Raw genomic sequence first — 22001 nt, 5'->3', positions numbered from 1 at the left:
CCAAAGAATTGAATATTTCTCTCCAATCCCCCCCTCAAACAATACCCTCAAAGTACCCTCAAGCAGCAGATGTACAATATCATGCAATTTATCTATTCGGTAACCTGTGCCCTCGGCACTCTTACGTGCAAGCTGACGTCACAAAAGGCAGGTACATATATGGAGGTGATCGCTTGCTGCTGCATGGAACCACGGATTATCAACAAGGATCATACTCCAATATCTTTAAATATTATATTGATATAATAAAGCTAAATTTCTTTTCAGTATGCTGCTGGCCTTCTTCATGTCTCTGATATGTCCTTGCTTGGGTGGAACAGGTAAGCACAGTACGGGGCCATGCGGGCAAAGGTATATGCATAGCTCCGCACCGACATACATATATTTCAATGCGGCAGCTGTAGTAATTATCCAATTAATGACCATAATTAGCTAAGCCACAAAAAAAGTAAAGCTGTAGACCCGTAATGTCATTTTCGATAGTGGAGGTTTAGTCTCAATGTCTCTCCGGGAATCTAATGCCTTCTCTTAGTCCTCGATATGGCAAACGGCATATTTGTTATAGCTCACCTATGGAGCTTTTCAAGTGAGACTTAGCCTCATGTATACAAAGCAGATCAACACCCTGTTCCTGAGTATCCCCGAACTTTACTGTGAAATCTGGCTTCCATATTGCCACATAGTCGCGACAACGTCAAAACATCTCATGTACATATAGGCAACAATTATACATTTGTGGTATTCTACAAGAAAGCAGTTAATGAGAATCGCTGTGCAGATCGTCCTTGAAATGCGATAACGTTTATGAGCTTATCGCGGGATTTTTCCGGCGATGGACAGTAGAGGCCTGTGGAAACTGAAGTAGCTGACGTACTTAGCATCCACTAGCTTGTCTATGCCCTTGACAAAGGCACAATCTATAACGTTTCCCGCACGGGTTGTGGGAACTTTATCGTCACTGGCTAAATGTAAATCATGAACTTCCTTCAGAACGACCACGAACCAGTTGTTCTGGGACTCCTTAATGCCCATATTGAAGTCTCCCATGACAATCATGGGCATGTTATGTTCCATCAAGTTTTCTACGAAGGTGTTGCTTGCAGAGTAATTGAAGAGTTTGGCTACAGAAGGAACCTCTTGATCTTGCCTTTAGAAGATCCCGGTGTTCTGTATAATAGCACGATGAGGTGGGTGGGGGGAATCCTTGTAGTCCACTTCTAGGCTGATGCATAGCTAGGGTACGTAACTTCGCCAATTACCCCGGCGGTTAGCGTGGTACATCCCAATGAAGGCTACTGAGAGATTCTCCTGTGTTTTCTGTGGTGGGTAGTTCTTCGCTACTGCCTGATTCCCAAAGCAAGAGGGACTGCACATCTCTCCTTCTCCGGTACCATAATCATCTTTCCTCTCTCTCTTTCACCCTTCCCTCCCCACCTCTGGTACATCAAGCCGCCGCCCCCGAGCAGGCTGACCGCACCTTCCCCAAACATCCCCCAAGCTAAGCTATGCTAGCTATGCTAAAGCGTGTTCTAGCTGGTCTACTTTGAAGGTGACTATCTTGACCGCGAAGATAGTTTCGTAATTTCTCGAGTAGATGACTCCAGCGGCGCTTTGGTTGTTTTCTCTCTTGGCATGAGAAACGCATCACGAGCCGATTTGGACTGCACTTCCGGCACTAGCTCAGGGGAGTGCCGATGCACCGCCGAAGAAAACAGTGCAAGTGTAGGTTCAGCACTATTGCTGCGCGGTCGCTTCCAAAACGAAGAAGCGAGTACGGGAGCAGGATGGTCGTCTGCTGGGCGTCGCGTTTTGTGTATATAGTTTCCCTTTCTTTTCTTAATAACGCGTCCTGGAGTAGCCAGTCCCGAGTGGCTCGAGACTAACATCTCCATTTTTTTTCTTTTAAAAATCAATCAATCAATCGTCTGCTGTCCGCACCTCAGCTACTGTCATGTTCGTTGTGCTTGCTTTTCCTTTCATGTACTGTTTGTGTGTGTTACGCTTCCTTCGCTTCACTATAGTCATTTGAATAATTGTTTGTTATGGCACGTTACCTGTAAGCAGCGAGTGGACGACGTATGCATTCTACTTGCTTGCACGAAAGATAGGGAAGATCGTAATCGTGTTCCCGGCTATCACGAGAACGTTGTGACAGATACTATGAACACGTGTTCTTCCTGTTTTTCCTACTTGGTCCGTCCTCTGTGTATATTTTCATTACAAAACTATTTCCAGTCTCTGCGTCATTTGCCGGCGCAGGCCCCGTGCAGGCGAGAATTCGAGTTATCCGTAGGTTAGGTCTCAAAACGTAACCGCATTATTTCACGTATTTATCGCGTATTAACAGTATCTCACGTGTTTATTTCCGTATCTCACGTATTTCACGTGCTGCACCGTTACAAAACGAATACGAGAGTGCAGAGGGCACGAGCAGCACTGACAAAACGAATATAAAAGTGCTGCACCGCCTGAACTAGTTTAACGAGTGCAGCACTTTTGTATTCGTTTTGTCAGTGCTGCTTGTGCCCTCTGCACTCTCGTATTCGTTTTGCAACGGTGCAGCCCTGGTTCTACACGAGTTCACGGGCGGGCTGCACTTGCTGTATAGAAAGTGCAGATGCAATGCAGTCAATACCAGATTGCAATACCAGATGCAATGCAGATGCAATACCAGTTACATTGTCGCGATAAACACGTGGGTAGCGATAATGCGGTCATATCTGAGACCTACCGAAGGGATGATTCGAATTTTTGCCTGCACGGCAACCATATTATTCTTGTCTTTACTGTGTTGGAAAAAGGCGCAAACTTTGAAGCGGCCGAGGATCGTTTTACTTTTTGCATAAAAATATGCAGAGATGAAGGACCGAGTAGGAAAAGACTCCTATTCGTAGTATCTTCCTAGTTCCCACAATGTTCCCGTGATATACTGGAACGCGAACACGATCTTCCTCCCCCCCCCCCCTTCCGCGCAAGTAAATGGAATGCATAAGTCATCAACTCGTTGTTACTGTCGGAATCCAGCAGCTCCAATTATGCTTACAGGTACAGAGCCATAACAAACACCTATACCAATGACTAGTAAAGCGAATGAAACACAAACCGCACAAACGGTAATACATGAAAGGAAAGAGTGCAAAGAACACTACAGTGGCCGCTGTGCTCACAGCAGGCCACTAGGCTGCACCTGCACTCGCTTGTTCGTTTTGGAAGTGCTATAGTGTTGAACCTACACTTGCACTGTCTCAGTGGGCGGCGCACACTCTTGGCACCACATCGGCACTCCCCTGAACTAGCGCCGGCGGTGCAGGCCAAATCGAAGAGACCTTCTACGTCGCGGTAGGTTGGTCCTGGTCTCCGAGAGGGAAAGGACGTTGCACTTGGCCTAACTTGGCTAATACCGGATAACCTAGCCCCTATACGGCCATTGGAGTTTTGCACGTTTTAAAGGGAGACTTCGGAAGAAAATCATCTGCAGCTTCTGTTACTTTTACGATTATTGGCATTTGAACGCAGTTACGGAATATCTCGGCTGAAAACGGCGCAGACGTCACAAAATTATTATTGAAGTGTGAGGATGCTGAAATGAGGGTGACATGTGAGGAGGCTGCTCATGATGTAACGGCGGTTAGCCGTTGGGGTAGGGCTGCTTGCCGCCATTTCAAGTACCTTCTCAAAACCTTCTCCGGAGCCGATTCGAGCACGAAACCGTTTGCGGTCTCTTTTCTAGTGACTATCAGGAAACACCAATCGCGCAATAGGTGACCCCATGACTCCACCTAGTTCTTCACTACTTGTACTCACAATAATCAATCCTTCTTAGGATTGGAATTTCGCGGCAGGAGAACATCTCAGGATGTTTGGCCCTGGTATGGTGAGCACATGTTTTCTTTCGCGGTATATTTTTCGTATTTGGTGATTTGTTTACAGGTGGAGGTAAATCTGTGATTTTCAGTGGTCTCTATTGGCACAGAGATTTTGCAGGCTTTCTGACGTATAATCATCACTTGTGTGTCGTTTTCTAATTACGGTACTCGACGATTTTAATTATCTGGGGATTGACTGGTCAACCCCTTGCGGTAGTGCCATATTTCGGTTCAACGTTGGGGTGGTTCGTACACCTCCTATACCCTTTCCTCTCAAATGAAGGGGAAGAGTACCACCTTTTCTCCTATAGTGAGGAGTAAACCTGACGTGAAAAGAGCATAAATGGGAAATGTACCTTTTTCACTCCATTACAACACCTTTTCGAATAACAGTGTGGAGGCGAATTTGATGTATATATGATATACGTTAAACTGGGATCCGGGCAGCTGATTTCTAAACCTATAATATCTTCCTCCATTTTCAACTTACTGGACCTTATAATCTAACTGACCCAAGGCTTTTTATATGAGTTCTTTTCCGTCGTTCTTGAGCGATCGTCAAGCGGTTTATGTGTCACTCCACCTACCTTTTCCACGTTGTCAGCCCAAAAGGGAAACTATCCAATCGTATACGATAAGGCCAACTTCCATAAAAATCAGTGAGGAATTGCCAACGTATTAACAACGTTAAGGACCCATCAGGTGTGCAAAATCAGTCCACGGACTGATCACTTGGTATAGCGACGCTCATTATCAAAGTTGTCTCGCGTCATAAAGGATTGTCCAATCGTCATATCGCTAACGAGGGGGCCCTTCTAAAAATGCATGACCATGTGTTTTTTGTTGTTGTTTTTTTGCATACGTCTCTGAACGCCATTAGTCTTATTTCATAGTCAACAGCACGATATTCGCAAAAGTTACACTTGCTACACTCTAAAAAAAAAGGGTGTGAAAAGGTGATAACTTCTACAGTTACCACCTAGGTCAACATAGCGTCTGATAAAGGGTGTAAAAGGGTGGCAAAAGCAATTATCATATAGCAAAATTGCGACAAAATAGCGTACGCCCCCCCCCCCCCCCCCCCAAGTGACATACAAGACCCTTCGCAACCTACCCTTCCGCGGACGCCAGCTGCTCTTGCGGCTCCATAATAAGTCGTGGCGCGCAGTCGTTGATCCCGCGGAATGGAAATCGGCAATGGTGGTCCCCATTTTAAAACCTGGAAAATCGCCCCACGACATCGATTCCTTTCGGCCGATTGCACTCACCAGCTGCGTGGCGAAGACAATGGAGCCCATGGTACACTCGCGGCTAACCTGGCACTTTGAAACTGTGAGGTACTTCCCCGAGGCCATGGCAGGGTTCAGACAAGGGAGGTCGTCCATCGACAACGTGCTCGACATGGTATCCAGTGTCCAACAAGCACAGTCGGAAGGACATCTTACTGTTGCCGTCTTTTCGGATGTCATTAAGGCGTATGATAGCGTTCTGCACAGTGCTCTTGTTGCTACCCTGCAAGAGTCGGGCGTGGGAGCTCGCATGGTTTCTTGGGTCCGTGACTTTCTGTCCGGCCGGACGCTGTTCGTGCGCACTGCATCAGGAGATACGCCAACTTTTCCCGTCACCCGTGGAGTGCCACAATGTAGTGTACTGAGCCCGCTGCTGTTCAATCTGATTATGGCATCACTCCCGGCGTGCCTCTGTGAGCATATCCGCATCACAATCTATGCCGACGACATCTGCATATGGACATCCGGAGTCGGACGGGATGCCATTCAACAACGCTTACAAGGCGCCACCACCGCGTCTTACCTGGCTGACAGAGGACTCCGTGTGTCCCCTAGCAAGACAGTCGCCATGGCATTTACTCGGCGGCCCTTCGCTAGCTACCCTCCCCATGTTGCCGGAACCCCGCTTCAGTTTGTGACGCACTGCAAGTACCTTGGCGTGATCATCGACAGACAGCTCTCGTGGTCTAAGCACATAAGCAACCTCTCCATCAAGACGAGCAGATCAGTGAACGTCCTACGGCGCATCTCCGGAGCGTCTTGGGGCCCCACCTGTCGCGACCTTCGCCAAATTCACAGCGCCCTCGTGCTCGGCTTCCTGGGGTACAGCATCCCAGTGCTGCATGGCCTACGCACGACTCACGAACGGGAACTCCTGAGCATCCAGTCTCGCAGCCTTCGCGCATGCCTGGGCTTACCCAGGGCCACGGAAACTCATCCGGTACTTGCAGAGGCCAGGGAACCACTTGTTAACACCCTGCGAGATAGAGAGACCCTCCGCATTTACACGCGGCTAATGACTCGACACCCTTTCCACTACCTCAGGACCATCGACCACGACAGCCCCGCGTCTGCCTTTGGTAGCGCAGCGCGCCGTCTGAAGGGTGTTGTCCTACCTCCCACATCCCCCGTATCGTATGCTCCCCCAACGTGGGCTCTCGACCGAGCTCTCATATGCACATTCATCCATGGCCTGGGGAAAAAAAGCGACACGCCAGCGGCTGTAGCACATCAACTTGCCCTGAAATACCTTGCCTCGCTGCACCATGGAAGGCGGAACATCTATACTGATGGGTCTGTGATACCTGGTGGAGCAACTGCAGCCTTCTATGTGCCCCATGAAGATTTTGAGAAAGCGTCCAAGCTCCCCAACGAGACGTCCTCCACGGAAGCAGAGCTATTTGCCATCAATATGGCCCTTCAGCACATCTCGTCCACCCACCTGCAGAGTGGACGATCCTCACCGACAGCAAGGCAGCCCTGGAGATCCTGAATTCTCACGCCACCAAAATCATCAGCGACCTCCAAACGGATATCACCACCGCATGAGACTCTGTTTGCGCCTCGGGCCACGGTGTGCGGTTACAGTGGGTTCCCAGCCACAAAGGTCTCAGTGGGAACACCCGAGCAGACGGCGCCGCGAGGCGTGCCCATCAAGACGTCGGCCCGCCAGCTAGTATACCGCTCACATCGTCCGCCTGCCTTATAAAGATCCGCCAGTGGTGTGCCTCCGAAATGCGCCGCTCTGCCGAAGACGCTGTACGCGCCAATGCGTATATCCAGTGCATTGACCCGGCAATGTAATTCACCAAATCCCAGCAGCTCGTCCGCGCAGAAAAAGCGCTGCTCCATCGGCTCCGACTCAACGTCGCATATACACCGCAATACTTGTGCAGGGTCGGGAAGCGTCGCTCAGCTAGCTGCGCTGCCTGTGGCGCAGTACCAGACGTCGAGCACCTCCTACTAACCTGCTCGGAGTACTCTGCAGCCCGCGCTGTCCTCGCCGATCGCCTCCAACGCCTGGGACACGGTTCGCTCTCACTGGCCGTACTTCTCGGCCCTGTCGCACGCCACCAGCAGGGAGCCGTTACAAGGGCTCTCCTGCAATACCTACAGGACACCCAGCTGAGGGTTACGCTGTAACCTGAGAACCGCGGCACTGGACGCTCGCCTCCACTGCGACGAAGCCGGGCTTTTTTTTTTTTTTGCTCCACCAGGGCGTAGCAAGCCGACATGGGTCTGGCTGACCTCTCCCTGCGTGGACGCCACCTCATGTTCATTAAAGGTACTGTAAAGCAGTAGACAAGCATGATATGCCGGTGATGTGACTAGAGATTTTGTTGCTTCGAAATACCATATGCGGAACCATACGACCGACAACGCGCTATAAATATTTTTAATTTGCCATGAAAGATGCGGCGTAGTGGAGCGGTGCGACGCCTGGTGTCAAACAACCCCCTGTACAGCGGGCAACACTGAAAATTGGTATTACACACTATGACATCGGAACTTCGTTATTTTAGTAATCATATTATTAGTTTTCCTGTTTACCTATGCATTCTGAAACCCCTGTTAACAGTTTAACCTGTTAACCCCTGTTTTTGCGAAGTAACCCAGTGCTGGCCACTGTTCGATGGGGGCTCTCTCTACTTCTCTGCTGCGCCTGCGCGCTCCTTTTGTTCGCGGCCTCTTTCGAACGAACAAACTTTCTCTGTGAACCTGTGTGAACAAACAAGTCCCGACGCTGTCTGGCTTCTTGAACGTCTGACACATTTTTTTCAACGGCTCAGCATTTCATTTCAGTTCGCTTATCCGTTTATCCTCAGATATGGATCGTTGTGTGGATTGCAGGGGCGGATTTTATGGTGGATTGTGGTGGATTGTTATGTCGGGCCCAGTGTTATACGCATGCAATGTGGTTGCCGCCGTATGTGTCAGAAGTACGGATTCATTTCGAATACCTTGTACAGTGTTGCCCGTAATCTTTAATTGTAATTTTCTAATTAACTGCACCGTCGATTGGAATGAAACTTGCACAATTTTTGTCCTGGTAGCTTGGACTATCGAATAGCCACACTAAATGACATTTGATCGGTGCTGCTTTACAGTACCTTTAAACTTATATACCCCCCCCCCCTACACGAGGAATACCGATGAGGTGAAGCCCAGTGTTGTTGGGCTGCTCTTCCATGGAGGATGCCCTAACCACTCAACAGAAAGTACTCATTTTCTAATTATCTCTGCCCCTTGGGAATGGGAAATTGTTTCTTAAATATGTTACCTGTTGCTCTGTTACCTCAAGACGTTTTTGGTGCGGAGTCTCCCTATATGGCCACATTATCTCCCGAAGCTGAACTATTTAATTTATTTTTCATTAAACAAATGTATCAGATTCTGCTTCAAAACACTGGAAGCTTTCTTCTTCTTCTTCTTTTTTTTTTTTGAAACTCTTTTTAAAGAAAGGATTCGGAAGATTCGAGATTCGTAAGATTGATGAATTCGCAGAACCTTCCTTGGATTCGGATTTGGATTCGGATTCGGATTCGCAAAATTTTGGATTCGTCCCATCTCTAATTAAAACATACATGCGCGGATTTCACTAATGTTTGTTTACAAAACCAAAATTGCTCTTGGGTAAACACACATACTCACACAAAGACATCTGGTACTGTGTGCGACACCACACTTGTGACACCACACCCTTTTTTTTTTAATATATAAATGTTGACCCAGGCGAAGAGCCTGCATGTGTACACATCCAAAGAAAATACAAGCAAGCTTTCAACAACAGTCTGGTGTTTCATTTACAGTAATTGTTACAATATCATTAATATACGTCAAGAAGTCAAAGCGGAATCTCTGCTGCAAAATATTCGCTAGATAGCCCCACTCAATGTGGCACCGGCTATCGACCGGTCTTGTGTATCTCATGTGTAGCAAACGACTTCTTTCTTCGGAAATGGGGGTCTGGATTCTGGGGCCTGGATTCTGGATATTGAAATTAGCTGTTGTCGTTCTCCTTGTGGCTTGTTAACAGTATGAGCATGCAGTTCAACTTCCCTAGGAAGCTCCTGAAGTCCAGCAGCTGCACCTCAAAACATAAACGACGTGATATATTTAAAACGAATGCATTGGGTGCAAGAAGTAAACGTACTTAACAGGCAGGTAAAAAATAAGCAGACAGAAGTCTCTTACGCAACGACAGTGCATCGTACACTGCTGTCCTGTCTCGTTCCATAAGCCTCAAGGTCATTTCTTTCTTTCAAGGTCATTCCTTTCAAGGTCTCCATTTCCTCAAGCTCAATGTGATGCTTTCGGCTGTACGCCGAAAATAAAACATTAGAAAGCCAACGCTTAAACTTCCACCCTTCAAAATCCATTTTCTGAAATAAACCGCTTAAAAATACACGCCCTCAAAATAAACGCTGTTAAAATAAATCATGGTTAGACTTAGCAAGGTAATGTTCCGTATGATAGTTTATGGGCGACACGATGTTCTTTTCGGCGGAACATGCTATTATGATGAAAGATGAAAGTCAATTAAAAGGTTAGCCAGCTGTAGGGCGTATCTTACTCATGTTTGTACTGTTATCAAGTACATTTATTCAAAGAACAACTTTGGATTTCTAAATATCCAGTGTAAAAATGATGAGGACAATGCGCGTATGAATACAGGACACACTCTTGACCCTTGAACCAGCTGTGAGCTGAGCTGTGAACGAGGATGACAGGCTTGGGGGGGGGGGGGGGAGATGGCTATGGCGGTGATTGCGCGGCGACAGTCATTCGCACTGGATGTTATTATGCCAGCGAGAGAGAGATAAAGCCGGCCAGGATACACGACCAATAAAATTCGCCAGCCGCCCAATCAGAAAACATTCCCCCAACTAAGTTGGGAACGCTGGCCACGTGTCACATAGAGAGAGACAACCTACTTCCGGTGTAGAGAAATCCTGGTTCACAGTTCTTGCCCCGGCTAGCCACAAGCGCGATGAGCGCACTATTTTCCGCGGCGAACGTAGAGCCGCCAGCTGTCCACCAATCAGGGACGGTTGATTTTAAAGATTTATTTCGAAGTGTTTATTCTTCAAAGTTTATTTTTCGGAGTTTATTTCGACAGCGTGGATTTTCTCATGATTTATATTGAAGAGTTTATTTTGAAAGTTTGATCTTTAAGAGATTTATTTTTGAACGTTTTATTTTTACACGATTTATTTCGGTGTCATCCCATGCTTCCTACTTCATCGTTCCATAAGTCAGACACTTCGACATAAATTTACTTACCACTCATCTGCCGCTTTTCTAGCCCGTCGCACGATCCGACGTTACCACCATGCACGTTCTCATGCTGTCGTGGTGGTAGATTTCTGCTTGGTACCGTTCCCCAAGCAAGTTTTCTGCTCTTCCACCCTTTAAGTAGGCGGCCAGTAAACACCACTGTAGATATACTGCTGGCTTTCGTAAGCTACCACTGTTGCCAATGTAATTCAAACTTGCCGAACAAGGCATCATCAATTGGATAAACGAAGCCATCTTCTGCAAAGTGCTTGCTGCACACGCGACTGTGACGGGAATTTGATTTCCCCGTTTCGGGTCTAACAAGCCATATGTTCGCAGATTCGCATTAACCGGGTGCAAGCGGATGCTGTCGGCCTTTTCAGATGCGTAAGTTTTGCACTGGGGCGCTGGACGGTACAAAACGACCACAGCAGGTGTCTCAGACGAAACAACTATCGATGCAACGCGCAGAAACCACGGAGAAGTCCACCCACGCCAGAATCTATCCAACACGTGACGTAAAAGCATCACGTCATACGGCTGACCGAAGCGCTGCTGGTGTTCGCTCTCCAGGCGAATAATATGGTGGTATGGCGACATGTCGTACGTGCCGCGGCGTAGGACTGCTGATAATTTCGACCACCTGGGGTTTTATGACTTAGTGCGCCGGAAATCTCCGACACATGGTGCTGGAAGCATTGTTTATCTCCCCCACTTCTTCTTTTTGAGTTGTGAGAGATGTCAGCCAAATATTTGGCTTCGTACTCTTCAAAGAAAAAAAAAAAAAAAACGTTGCTGCCGCCCTCGGCTGGGTTTGAATCTGGCCGGGTAATGGATAGAAGTGTGGATATACAGTCGGACCTCGTTTTATGAACCCTCGATATACGAATTCCCTCAACTTACGAACGGCTCCACAGGGAGGAGGAGGAGTGTCGTTGGGAGGAACCCGAGAGGTCTGCCTGCCTGATTAGGCGGCATGTTTCTCGGGAGGGGAAAGGTGGTGGAGAGGAGGAGAGGAAAGGGTGAAGTGGAAGACCGAGCGGAATCCGCTCGGGGGGAGGATAGCTGCGTCCATGGGCCGACTTCAGGGGAACTGTGCCGGCATACGCCTATTACACATCTGAGGGAAACCCAGGAAAAACCCCAGACGGCACAGCCGGCCCGCGGATTCGAACCGCGGACCTCCCAGTCTCCAAGCGCACGCGTTACCGCTGCGCTGAGCTGCTTCGGTGTGCTGCAGCAGTGTGTTCGACAAAATGATCACTTTCGAGAGCGTCACATGTTTTTCGCTACTCATTTCTTCTGCGACGACCTCGTTTTACGAACCCTCGATATCCGAACTATGAACGGATTATTAGGGAACGGACCCAAAGTAGCCAAGCCATTCTGACCTCGATATACGAACGAGCGTTATGAATGTACAGAGGACAGGCCAATTGACCGGAGTATAATGAAAGTTCCTCAGTAGATGCTGCAGAGGTCAAACATACAATGTCCCAACGCCACCACGTTCCACAAACATGATTCACCATTTCCTGAAAGAATAATTCGGGCGTTTACAGCCGAACGGTTGTGAGTTTGGACTAGGTCTCCGAGATGGAAACATCTTGCCGTTCCAAGAGAAGGCGTTCAGTCCTGACAGCCGGTGACAAACGTAATATTTGCCGTTGGAAACAGTCTCATCCGCGCGCGATACGGTACTTTGAGGACCCGGTGGATGAGTCAAGTGTCAGACTTGTGTCATCTCTTCTAAACATGATAGACCCTGCAGAAAGTATGGTGCAAAGCACAATTACGCAGTATTTTCAAAAATAAAACTTATTCAAATCAATTTCCCATGGTTTTGTGAGGTATTTGTGCACTGCACACCTCGGACCTCGATTTACGAATACCTCGATTTACGAACGATTTTCTGAGAAACGAAGGGTGTTCGTAAAGCGAGGTTTGACTGTATAGCAGCCTATCCGCGTGCATGTGTCATATATAGTATATAACCGCGTGTCACTGCGGTAACCGCGGATATCTGCATTTAATTAGCAAACAACCATTAGTTAGTCAGTTTCGTTTACTAGTTAACCGTTACTGTCTCCGCCGACGTCCCATAAAAGGAGCCAGAGTTGAGAAGACTCACTGAATCCGAGGCTGGAACACACAAACAGATAAATACAAGACAAGCCTCAATGCCTTACAACATGAACACGGTATATAGGGCATTTGACCGATCAACCAATTGGTGCGTGGTGCAGGTGACTGCTATATTTCTATCATGATTTCTACAGTGGTAACGCGGGTTAAGAACAGCGAAAATTATCCTCTGTTCAATTAAGAGGATTTTACGTTTGAAGAAACATGATGTCCGAGGTTTCATTCCGCAACACATTATGCTCGGGTATTACAAAGATCATAAAAAAGTAGAAATCTACTCAAACAGGGTCATAGCGCATTATCCGAGTGTCGGAATAACCTGTTTCATAATTCAACATCAACACATGTAGATGCATGATGGCTTGATAGCTTCTACTAGCGTATATCTGTAGGCTCCTTGCATACCGCCGCGCATTCAGAAATTTTCTTCTAAGCGACGTGCACAGCCGTGTCAACATTCACAGATGTATTGTAGTGCAAAATTACTTGTTTCTGCACTCTAACTGCAGGTAATTGCCGAATGGTAAAGGTGGTTGTGGGAGTTTGCGAAACCGTCAGGCTTTTCTCGAAAGCTTTTTCCTTTTTGTTATTTATGATATTTGCTGTTCTGTCACGTTTCAATTTGTCAATGTGCTACCTCGTCGTGCTATTTGTTCTTGTTGTGAGTAGTAATATGACGTATTATAATTTACTAAGCTTTTCCATTGTGCATAGCTCAACAGTACATAGTTCATAGTGTTCAACATTGTTCCCGTCACAATTGTTTTGGTACATGCTGCCTCCTAATGCCGGCCAGGTTCGGCGGGATCGTCAAGCTGCCTCTGTTTCCGCGACCCCGCTCATTGCACTGAATGGGAAATAAACTAAATGAAATGAATTGAAGGGGCTTGGTCGCAGGTTGTTGAGAGTTTGGCGCATTTTACGGGCCCGCACATCGAGTTAGAGAATAGCCAGTTACTTGAGTACACTTTAATTTTGAAAACTTTTCCCCTTTATACACTACTTCATCTATACTACTCAATATTCCGATTGCTCGTAAGGTGTCAAACTCTTCAGCAATGAGGTATTTGGAACGCGTGGCACATATGATACTGGTGGGCCTCACCCCATCGCTTCGGTGCAGCAAATGAAGCCTTCTTTACATGTTGGAAATTTGGAACCTAAATGGAACCCCAAAGATTCCAATAATCAACCAAATAAATTACATTAGAAGCTTCGCCCTGCCACAGGCTGTGTGCCACTAGCGAACGAATGCATAGCGCGGTCAGTGGAATGTGTTGCACGCACTTTTATACTTCTAATCAGGGTTGCGGAATGGGGTCAACCATTCCATTCCAATTCCATTCCGGGGAATGGACATGTGTGTGTAATTCCATTCCTTTCAATTCCTCGGAATGAAAAAGTATTGTCAGTTCCTTCTCCTGGAATGGCTTCGCAACCCTATTCCATTCCTTCAATTCCATCAATAAAGGAAAAAGGACCGGTAACAGTGCTGGCTAGCCCAGCAGTGCTAGAGGAGACTGACATTTACCCAGCACGGAAAAAGCACGAAGACAAGGTTATTTCATGGCAGAAGGGGTCAGAAACAACCGGGTTGAAACCAAAACTATTTGTATTGCTCGGGCCGGGTGGGACGCCTCATACATGGCGGAATGTCGGTAGGTTCTCGGGAGTGCTACGAGATGGCGCTAGGTTTTGAAATAAGTCAATCTCAGGTGTCGGCAATCTCGAGAATTCTTTTTCACTGAATACAGCCACGAATCTTGCCTAGCAGTCTTACTATGAGCGTGTTTTTTTAATCAACCCGAGTTGGCAGAGAGTTGGGTATGACGTGCATCACGTGACCCTGGATAGCCATCCTTCACCAGGAATTTTTGCGTCCTCGGCCAACATGGCAGACCACGTTGAAGAAATTTGCGATAAAAGTTCATTCTATGTGTTTCACACAACATATGACGCTCATTCTGTAACCAACTGTGACAATTCTGTAACAATTCTATGACTGTTTACCTGGTCATTTTCTTTCATTGGAGAAAGTCAGTGGTCGACATCTCTATTGTAAAATAAACTGCTGTACACAAACGTTTTGCGGTCTCGCGATTGAAAATAAGCCGCCGAAAATGCAGTTACGCGCGGGAAATTGCCAACAGCGAACTTAGACTAACCTGGATAAAAAATTTGAACTAATCTGATACTAAACTAACCCGACTGACCCGAATTATCCAACATGCTGAGCCGGCGCGTCCGCCCTGCAAAGCATAACGGCAGTTAAAATGTGTCTTTCATTCCCTAAAGCGACTTGGACAGATAACTTGGACTCGAAGACCCATGAAGCTAAGAGATTAATCAGCAATATCCGCTTTTTGAACACGGAATGCCATCTTACGAAGCAATCAAACACTATCTTTGTTTCCAGGGCGTGATTATCTGTAAGATCAGGAATTTTGCAACCGGGACTATCGAGGCCCTCCCAAATAATCATACCCTATTATTAAGAACCACGTGCTGTATAACCTAGCCTACAGTATTACAAAACACCTGCTATTCCAGTTGAATAAAAGGGCACTCACAGTCTTGGGTAGTAACTAAGTTATTTTTAACTTGTAAATGTAACTATAGTTACTTTTGGGGGTAACTAGTTACAGTAACTAGTTACCCCCAAGGGATGAGGACCAGAGAAGAACAGAGATGATGATGGAGTTCAACATGTAGTTCAAAAAGAGGCAAAAACACTTCGGCGGCACAGTCTGATGCAGGCGAGACTATCTCGGCACCCCCCCCCCTCCCCCCTAAAGAAAAAAAGTGGCCTGACTTAACCTGGACTGCCCTCTCTGAGCTTCCTATATTTCACAAGATGGCAACCTCCAAATCCGTTAGGCTCTGCGAGGTCGTGGTTCTCCTGCTGTAGAAGTGCTTCAAACGGTTATACAGGGTGTCCCAGAAAACGTGTCATTGAATTATAATAAAAAAACTACACCACCTAGAGTCATGCGGTCAATGGCATTTGTTCTTACTGGGTTTTTGCCACCTCCTCGTGTGAATGTCGTGTAACGTAAATTTAATTATGTAAATTTTTGCGAGCTTAAGTAGGAAATTTGCCTAGTAAAGGTCACTTTTTTACCCCAGCAATGTGAAGAGCGTGTCTAATTTAGTCAAATTAATGATAATTGACAGGGATATTCAGAAGCTATCCCATCGGAAAAAATAGCCGAACATCATACTCTACGGAGGTCGCGCAGAATAGCGCACGATGAATTTTTCAGCGCAATCTTTGTCAGTCCGACGAAATTAGGTTGGAAACCCAGCCCTCCCCGACACCGCAGAAAGAGATAAAACAGGCACGGCTTATCACGTTCGACATTCTTTGGGATAATGCTTTCCCTCTCCCAAATTTAGGAACTGTTACTTTTTCTACTATCACTCTGTGGGCTGGCTTCGGAACCTCCTTTCGTCGCACTGGGAGCGATTGCGCTCAAAAATTCATCGCGCGCTATGGTCCGGTGCTCCGAAAAGCATGATATTCGGCAATTTTTTCCAATGGGATAGCTCGTGAGTATCACTGTGAATTATCATGAATTTGAGTGAATTCGGCACGGTCTTCATATTGGCGGGGTAAAAAAGTGACCTTTACTTGGCAAATTTCTGAGTTCAGTTCGCAAATATTTACATAATTAAACTTGGAGTACATGACATTCACATTAGGAGGTGGCAAAAACCTAATAAGAACAAATGCTGTTGACCGCATGATTCTAGGTGGCGCAGTTTTTTTATTATAATTCAATGACACGTTTTCTTGGACACCCTGTAGACCACACAGTTTTATTCTTTTTCTATATTTTACAGCGTCGGATGTGTAGTGCAAACTTTCCCGAGATCGCGTCGACGTCGTCGGCATTCGCATGTCGACACAAAACTCTTATCGCACGTGTGCTCAGCGCTGGGAGTAAAGAGGAGAATCCCCCCAGTTGACAACTGCTATCGATGGAAAGTGAGATAGCTGAGTGAGCGCCAATGACTTCAACTTCTATCACGGAAAGGCGAATATGAACTTTGGCGGACGAATTTCAGCGACTGCAGAAGCACCGCCTAAGCATCACTACGTAATGCATGGAACAACTAGACAAGCCCTACTCGTTGACACTCGCAGCCGTAAACGTACGCTCTCTACAGCTCCACGCCCAGAAGACGTTGCACACGAGTACGTCATCTGTAAGACATTACTTCTGTGTTTTTACGAGATGTAGACGTAGATGAAGACGGAGAGACCGTACAAGTCGACGGCTTCAAGTGCTGCTGCGGGGCGCGTCGCAGTGGCAAGGGCAAACGAGCGGCCGGAGTACTGGCTACACCACTTGAAGTCACCCTTACGGGAGGTGACGTCGGAGAAATCTGTGCCATGCAGCTTCCCACAGGGCTCGCGGTGGCTGTGTGCTATACTTCTCACCTCACGCCGCGCCGGAACGCATCCGCGACTTTATCGTGTATGTACTCGCGCCTTACCGCACGCACAAGCTTCTTGTCGTCGGAGACTTCAACGTGGACGTGGACGGCGACAACGACGAAGCGCTCCTGAACAGACGTGTGTTCTTCTGCTCTCTTAAGCCTTAAGATTCCCCGGGGTTCGACTTGCCATCGTGTGGTCTGCCCCAGGGCTCTGCACCATGTCTTCCACACCGCCTACATCGCTCCTCACTGTAAGGGCACCTAAAGGTCACGCCTTCAACCTTACTGGCCCTGACGGGGTTTCCGTAGACACCGTCCTGGATGCCGTCTGTGAGTTGGCCGGTTATGAGTTATGACCATGTACTGTAGGGGCACGGTTGTCTAAAATCAGCACTCCGTGGTTTAGCTGATCTCAAATCGCCAGGTGTTGCTAGAGTATTTCTTTCGAGCAATAAACACGTGCAGCACATGATCCACCTTCAAATAGAACATTGGCACAGCACCTTGAAGCGCAACAGAAGTAATATGGGACGGCGAAGTACTGACAGGCGATTTTAGCTAACCGTGTCCCCAACCGTACATTCCATTCAACACCAGGGTGGTTTGTCCTTCCAAGAAGAATCAACGTGCCCGAGACTCAGTTCTTGAGGCTGGCAAGGCGCCACTTCATGACGTCGAGGTTCCCCTAGACCCAGTCTCCACTGCGAGAACATTGTACATCACTGTGAGGTGCCTCCCTGGGTACGTCTCTGATGATGCGCTTGTACAAGTCCTTGCGCCGTATGGAAATGTGAAAGGATTCTCCTTTCCTGTTTATAAGGATCGCCCAACAATTGGTAATGGCACTCGCCTCGTCAAGTTCGAAATGAAAAAACCAGTGCCGAATTTCCTCACTCTTGGTATCGACAGAGCTTTGATCAATTACGAGGGAATTAAAAAAAAGTTTGCGGCAGATGCGGCTCTGAAGGTCACATTCGGAGCGATTGCAAAGTCCCACGCTGTGAGCGATGCGCCGTGTTCGGTCACCATACTGAAGAATGCCAAGCGTCTTGTCTTCGGTGTGGTTCCCATCATGCCACAGTCGACTGCGTCATGCGACGCTCGTACTCTTCTGCGACCAAAGGCGAACAATCTAGTGCGAAGACCTTGCCAATCACTACTGCAGCTGGACTGGGGCCTGCTGCTGCCCCCTCCGCGCTAGCGAGCCCAGAATTTCCTACGCTTTCTGTCCCCAGCAGTGTCGATGGTGCCAACGACATTCGGCCCCACAATGTAATTTTCCGGTAGTGGTGTGCCCGGGCCCGGGCCGGGCCGGACAGTTCTGCGACCGCCCCTCCCGGTGATGTCAACGTGGACACTTCGTCTCCTTCGGCGGTGGCATCAGTCATTTCGCATCCTCAAACTCAACATTCTGCAGGGGGCGTAGTCGCTCCTTAGGAGAGGGAGAGTGGGAACGAGGACTTATGTGACCGTAACTCGTCAGGAAGTAACCCAGTCTTCCCTCCTCGACAAGTGGTGGATGATGACGAGGCCCTAAGTAGTCGGCGCAAATCTCCATCATCAAGTGAATAAAGGTTGCATCGCAGTATGTCAACTTCCTCAGGTGAATCATCAACCTCACAGTACTCTCTTCATGGTTCAGAGTCCGGTGACATCGGTCTCGAGGATATAGGAAAGCATGCCTACCAGACATCGTCTGGTGACAGCGACCGTGCACATGGAAGGAGGAGCCCTTCTCGGAAAAAGCCCAGAAGAACTGCTTCCGGTACGCAAGACGTCTCTCACCCGATGGACCACTAATGGCTGTGAACCCACGTACTACGGCACTTCTTCTCTCGATAAAGGCTTTACGAATAATGACACTAAACGTGCAAGGTTTTCATTCACCTGCTAAGAAACTGGAAGTGGTCCGCCTCGTACGGTATCATCTCGTATGGCCCAAGTGTGCATAAGGCCCAAGTGATCAGAACGCCCAAATGTTCATAAGACCGGAAAAAAATTTGGGCCTTTTGAGCATTTGGGTCAAATGAGAAGGGCAGGGTAAGGTGTCCAGAAGGCCAAAATATTCATATGGCCCAAATGGTCATATGGCCCGAAAACCATGAGGGTAGACTAGGAGTGACATAGATACTGTATTTTGTTTGCACATATACGCAATATTAAATGCTGAATGCGACAGAGGAGAAAAAGGTAACTGAACTAAATATATTAATAAAAGAAGAAACAAATGAAGAAACAAATTTTCAAGCAAATAAGATATAAATGTGACAAAAAGTAAAATACAAACAAATATGAATCGTTATGGCGTTCACTATTTCGCTCGGTACAGATTGGTAAGCTCTGTGCCTAATATATTTATAGAACAACTGATTCGTTTGCCGCATTAAAAGCTTTTCAACTTTCGCTTGAATACTGCTATGACGCACAATATGTAGCGCTTTTTCTGCGAAGGTATCCAAGCCGGGCACGGCAGTAGCGTAGCCAGAAAAAAATATTTCTGGAGGGGTTCAGGAGGAAATTTGCATAGGAGAGAAGGGTTTTACTCCTCGTTTCTCTCTTCCAGATGCGTTACCAAAGGTACGATTTCGGGAGGGGTCAGAACGTCGCAAACCACGCCTACGCATGGGACCGTTTTTTCCGCTCTAACCCATCGGTGCAATTTTTTTCCGATACCATTTGTTCCGTCACCAAATTTTCCGGGGCCATTTTTTCGGGGCCGTTCGACCAAATGACGCTCTATCAAATAGGCGGACACCTTCGAATTGATTCTCCAACTGAACTCTTTGGAGAGTACATTTCACAAGGCGGAAGAAGCGCGTTGTTTGTGTTCACGTGAGATGCGCGCTGCAGAAGGAGCATATTCCACTGAGTGACCGAGTGCAATTGTCCAAAATGGGCACTGCTTGATGAACATAATAAATCTGTCCCGAGCAAAATACCAAGCCGTAGCGACTCTCGGCAAAGTGTGGAATTCCTGCGCAGTCACACCTAAAAAGCGATTTTACAGAAAAATATTTCTCGCATATAACTCGCACTGATAAAAGTACCGCATTTTTCTGTGTACAAGCTCCGTTATATATAAAAAAAAGTTATCTGGAGAAGTCCTGCGCAGGTTGATGACACGCATATGATGACATTAGATGACGCGCAGGGCTTCTTCAGAGAACTTCTTTGAATGTATAACGGCGCTTATACACTGCATGAAAAATACGGTCGAAAAAATACACTGTTAGTCTTCCTTTCTGGTTTTCGGGCCATATGACCATTTGGGCCTTCTGGGCGTTAGGGCCTTCTGGACACCTTATCCTGTCCTGCTCATCTGACCCAAATGCGCAAAAGGCCCAATTTTTTTTTTTTTTTTTTTTTTGTCTTATGAACATTTGGACGTTTTGGTCACTTGGGCCTTATGCACACTCGGGCCATATGAGATATAACCGCCTCGCACGGAGTTTTAGTTGCGACGTACTTTTGCTGCAAGAGACTCATTTCACTTGCTATGCGGACGTCGCAAGATTTTCAGAGACACACAATGTTCGAGGATATTTTAGCTTCCGCTCGTCAGGGTGGTGTGGGAGTTGTTGTCATAGGCGCCGACTGCGGAGGGGGGGGGGGGGGGCTTGCCCCCCCGGAACATGAACTAGGGAGGGCGCCGCCTCCCCCGGGAAGTCCCGCTAAGAGACACCAACCTTTGGGGCTCGGCGCGCCCGGGTCAAAAGAGCGAAGAGGCACCAACCCCAAAAATGCATGTTGCAAGTTGTAAAATATGTATCCGCCCACCATACTCATGATCACAGTAGAAGGTAAAGGCGAAGAAACACAGAGGATGACACAACACATAGCCTGAAACGACGATAAAAACCGGAGACGCGGAACAGAAAAAAGTACAACAAGACACGTGTCGTGTTGTACTTTTTTCTGTTCCGTGTCTCCGGTTTTTATCGTCGTTTTACAATGTACAGTGCTGGACAAAAGTTTACGGAACGCGCGAGCGATGTATTTTCTCCTCGGTGCGACACCCTGGCGGCGGGCGGAAGCGGGCTTGTTCATTCGTTCAGAGGGAGGAAAGGAGTGCGCTGTTAGCGACAACAACCCAAAACATTTCGCCGGCACATTCAAGCGATAACGAAACTGCCGCAGTGTGTCGCAACCAGCGCACTCGCCCATGCCTCTGAACGAATGAACTGTCCCGTTTCCGCGCTAGTTTTTAGTATATGACCCTCTTTCACTCGCATATGCAGTATATCTTTCAAACACCTTCATTAATTCTTAACACCCAGTGGTCCCGATAATCCCGATAACGAACTGCACCCTCGAAGAATTCTCGAGGATTGCAGGCTTGACCACCAGGAACATGAAACTTTTACTGGGGACTGCTGCACAATACGTAACAAACAAACGACTCACATATAACAAACGAAAACGCCGAAGTACTATAGCATACGATTTCATCCCGAATTGTAGAGAAAACAGAAACATATTGTTGTCCCCATTCCTCTTCCTGAATACCCGTTACAATGTGGCGCAAATCGAAACTTCAAGCCATCTTGAGCGCAGAATGACTCAGACCATTCGAAAATTCCCCGCGAAGGGTGGCTACTCCAGTCACGTGACGCAACGTCATACCCAACTCGCTGCCAACTCGGGTTGAATACAAAAACACGCGGCGGTTATTTTCCTTTGTTAGAAAAAGTCAGTGGTTGATATCTCTGTTGCAAAATAAACACACACACACGCGCACACAGATTCGCGGGCAGCGCTGCAGTGCATAGACAACATGGGCATCCGTGGCTCCTTGGCTCCGGTGGTAGTGAACATCCTGACGACACTCAAGGTTTTAGAAGACAGGGGCCACCGGCTCACCCTCCAATGGGTCCCTAGCCACATTGGAATAAGAGGCAATGAGGTAGCGGATCGGGCAGCTGCTGCAGCTCACCATCGCCGCTCAGCAGTCTCCATCATACTTTCGAATGGAGATAGGCGC

The 22001-nt window shown here is 47.5% G+C and overlaps 1 protein-coding gene across 2 annotated transcripts in view; it reads left to right on the top strand.

Moving 5' to 3' along the window:
• LOC135392795 (uncharacterized) overlaps positions 1-22001 on the top strand; it is a 35583-nt gene that overhangs the window by 4477 nt on the left and 9105 nt on the right. The window contains exons 2-3 of one of the 2 annotated variants that reach the window (XM_064623512.1): positions 268-320; positions 3824-3874. In XM_064623512.1, the coding sequence (XP_064479582.1) occupies positions 269-320; positions 3824-3874 (103 nt within the window). In that variant the 5' untranslated portion in view covers position 268. The remainder of the gene's footprint in view (positions 1-267; positions 321-3823; positions 3875-22001) is intronic. The other variant, XM_064623513.1, reaches the window with a different exon arrangement.

This window comes from Ornithodoros turicata, chromosome 4, assembly GCF_037126465.1.
Source record: "Ornithodoros turicata isolate Travis chromosome 4, ASM3712646v1, whole genome shotgun sequence".
Lineage (NCBI taxonomy): Eukaryota > Metazoa > Arthropoda > Arachnida > Ixodida > Argasidae > Ornithodoros > Ornithodoros turicata.
Note: the sequence above shows the minus strand (reverse complement) of the source record. Positions and strands in the feature narration are given on the sequence as shown.